Here is a 3,397-nt window from a genome sequence, read left to right as displayed (position 1 = left end):
CGCGAAGCGAGGATGCCGCGGTGTCGCCGGCCTCCGCCCTCACATTCACGTCGCAGCCCTGTCGACAAACGTCTGCAGGATCTCCGGCTGGCCGAGCCGCGTGGCCAGGTGGACCGGCCTAGACCTGCTGCTCCTGGACGTCTTCACGGGAGCTTCGGAGTCCGCGCCAGACGCCAGCAAGGTCTGGGCGGCGCCGCCGCTACCGCAGAGGATGGCGTGGTGGAGGAGCGTCCGGCCGAGGTGCGTGGCGCTCGACGTGTACCCGTTCTGGAGGAGCATGCGCAGGATGGAGCCCGTGGACTCGTAGTACTCCACGGCGCACCAGACGGCGTCGTAGGGCTCGGCGAGCCCCGCGCCCACGCGCAGCTCCTCGCTGGTGGACGTGTCCCAGGACCACGCGCCCAGCCTCACCTTCGTGTCCCTCTTGACGCCGGCCTGGACATGAGTTGGGAGATGGTCTGTTAAGCATATTGCTGTGCTGAAGATTGAAGATTAAAAGTGTATGTGTGCGGCTGCAGTTCAAACGATGCGTACCTGAAGTAGATGACGGACCACTGCGACTTGCCGGCTCACGATTGCGGCGAAGAGTGCCGTGCAGTCTACGTTGGCGTGCAGGGATGGCTTCAGCGAGCGCAGGAGCACCCTAGCGGTCGCATTTGGATCAGCTCCGCACTGCAAAAGAGTCACACGAATCACGGGATGAAATTGAATTCGGATTAGTCAAGTGGATAGAAGACGAGATTTGTATGACAACGAGCGTAGGAAATGAAGAACAGGGGTCCAAAAGTGCAAAAGAAACAAAGTACAAAAAAAAATTTGGGCAAGATCCGCCGAAGCGGGTAGCCTTAACCACAATGTGCTATAGGAATGTCCGAAGACAAATCCCGTCCCTGTCAGGGGAGATGCCAACCGTCTCTCCTTTCTACGAACACGGGGGAACATACGGCACTGCTGGTTATAAATTGGTCAAGGCTCGCATGACAGAGCGAGGTGGGACTAAACAACCGCCTCGTTCCCTATCCCGACCCGTGCCCCATCACTGACTTGGCATGTTGCAGCGGCCCATATGGGAGCCCGAGTTCTTCGGCCCATGTTACACGCAGACTCTAACTTCTGGGCCGAAATACGAGCACACTGAGACTTCAGAAGCGGCCGGACGCGACCATGTAGAACTGTACCGAGTGCCGAGTAAGCAAGCAGGAAGGTACTGTACCTTGATGAGCGTGTCGACCACGTCGACGAAGCCGCGCGCTGCGGCAGACACGAGCGCGTGGATGGCGACGCGCGGGCGGACGAGGTCCGAGCCCATGAAGATAGCCGCGAGGGCGGCCTGGCCCTGCAGCGCCGCCTCCACGACGGCCTCCTCGCAGGCCGGCTGCGACGCGCCCGCGCGCACCAGCAGCTCCGCCACCTCCGCGCGACCCTCCCGCGCCGCGGCCGTCGCCGGGTAGCCTCGGAACACCTTCCCGTTCACGTCGGCCCCCTTCGCCTGCACGCCAAGAACCGTGAACCGTCAGAAAACGTGGGGCAGAGGGATTGAAACCACAGTGGTGATTTCAACTCGTTTCATGTAGAAGCTCAAAACGCTAAAATAGATACATCCAATGGAACACAAAATTCAAGCACGTTGGATTCTCGAAAACCACCGAGAAGGGTAGCAAAATGCTCGTAAAACCATCACCTAACTCTTGCAACAAATCGAGTATGAAAATTGATCTTTACTCATTCACCTACACTGATTAAGTGCTACACTTTTTTTTCCCTTTTACTGTCTCCATCACAATTTTATCTTTGTCGACAGCGATTCCTACTGGGCCACTGTTCCTCTTCTTCGCTCTCTTTGACCTAGGCCTTGTTTAGTTGCCCTGAATTTGGGTGTCCAAAATTACTGCTGTAGCACTGTAGCACACTGTAGCGTTTCGTTTGTATTTGTGAATTATTGTCCAAATATTGACTAATTAGGCTCAAAAGATTCGTCTCGCAAAGTACAACAAAACTGTGCAATTAGTTTTTAATTTTATCTACATTTAGTACTCCATGCATGTATCGCAAGTTTGATGTGACGGGGAATCTTCTTTTTGCATAGTGTCAAAATTGGGAGTTTGGGTGTAACTAAACAAGGCCCTACACTGAAGATGAGATGGAAGGAGTAACAGCATCGAACAGGGCGTGACAATGACCATCGGGACTCGCACAACAGCTGTCCGGGTAACAAACGTCGCTGGTACTATATGTCTGGTCAGGTCGGTGCTGCGCGGGCCACCAATGGAGTGGCCGCGTCAGGTCACTGGAAGTAAACCGGAGCAGTAGTAGTAGCGCGCCATTCTCAATGGAGTTTATGGATGACATGACATATTATTTATGAGAGAAGAAAGTAGTTTTATGAGGAATGAATTCATGTATAAGCTGTTTTCAAGATTATTGTGTCTTGCATGTAGCCTTGGGAAAAAAATAAAACTATAGATTGTGTGAGCTATTTCATTCATGTTTATGTGACACTCTCGGAAATATAAATATGAAACTGCACACTGAAAATGTGCTTATACGAGAGACAGGAGGGGACCGCGCCTCCTTAAGGAGGAATCTGGTCAAAATTCTGCAGGGCGATTGCTATCCACCGATAACTCATGCGTGGTGTCACCGCAATCAGCAGCTCGCCCTCGCCGCAATCGCTTTCAAGATTCTGGAAAACAGCGTGATCTGCTAGCGCTACCCCCTCCCTCCGTCGGCTTTGCAAGTCACATCTGCAATTCTGCATAGATAGTGCACTTGGCACAGGGAACGAATTGCCACCACACAAGCTAAAGGAAACGGATGATGCCTCGCCATCGCCACTTTGCCATGGACGGCCGTACGATTCGCTAAGATCCGACGACAAGAGTTACTGCACCCGTGTCGCGATCCAACCATCAGGCATCGAGTCACCAACGGGTCCCAGGGGATGGATGGCCCTGGTTAGTGGTTAATAACCAGGCATTCACATTTCACCGAGAGTTTTCTATACCATCTAATCGAGCCAGAGCAACACACGGACGCAGTGAACGCGTCACTATTCGCTGGACCGGCCGGGGTGATGTTCTTGGCAGGCAGCGTCCTCGAGCCATCATCAATATTCCACTGGGGGCACGCCACAGGGCACGGCGGCCAGGCCAGGCCATGGTGGAACACGAGCGGGGGCAGGCGCTGCAGGCAGGAGTGCCGAGGGCGTGCCCTCGGCTGTGCATTGCATGGGCGCCAGGTGCGTGCGTGCGTTGGTACTTTGGCAGCAGCCCGCGCAGGAGGAATAGGAACGGGGAGCAAGGGATACAGCTCGCCGGTGGCAGATGCGATCATGCGGGGGGGGGGGGGGGGGGGGGTCCGGGGGAAAAGGGTTCCCCCCCCAGGGGGGGGGAAAAAA

The 3,397-nt window shown here is 54.9% G+C and overlaps 1 protein-coding gene across 1 annotated transcript in view; it reads right to left on the bottom strand.

The window, feature by feature from the left end:
* The window catches only part of LOC101759681 (ankyrin-1), a 9,022-nt gene that overhangs the window by 1,405 nt on the left and 4,220 nt on the right, over window positions 1-3,397 (bottom strand). Inside the window, 5 exon segments of the mRNA XM_022828330.1 lie at window positions 1-13; window positions 16-60; window positions 63-435; window positions 535-672; window positions 1,214-1,489. The exon segment at window positions 1-13 is cut by the window's left edge and continues 1,405 nt beyond it. Coding sequence (XP_022684065.1) covers window positions 1-13; window positions 16-60; window positions 63-435; window positions 535-672; window positions 1,214-1,489 — 845 coding nt within the window.

Source organism: Setaria italica, chromosome VII, assembly GCF_000263155.2.
Source record: "Setaria italica strain Yugu1 chromosome VII, Setaria_italica_v2.0, whole genome shotgun sequence".
Taxonomy (NCBI): domain Eukaryota; kingdom Viridiplantae; phylum Streptophyta; class Magnoliopsida; order Poales; family Poaceae; genus Setaria; species Setaria italica.
This window is presented reverse-complemented; position numbering and strand designations above follow the sequence as displayed.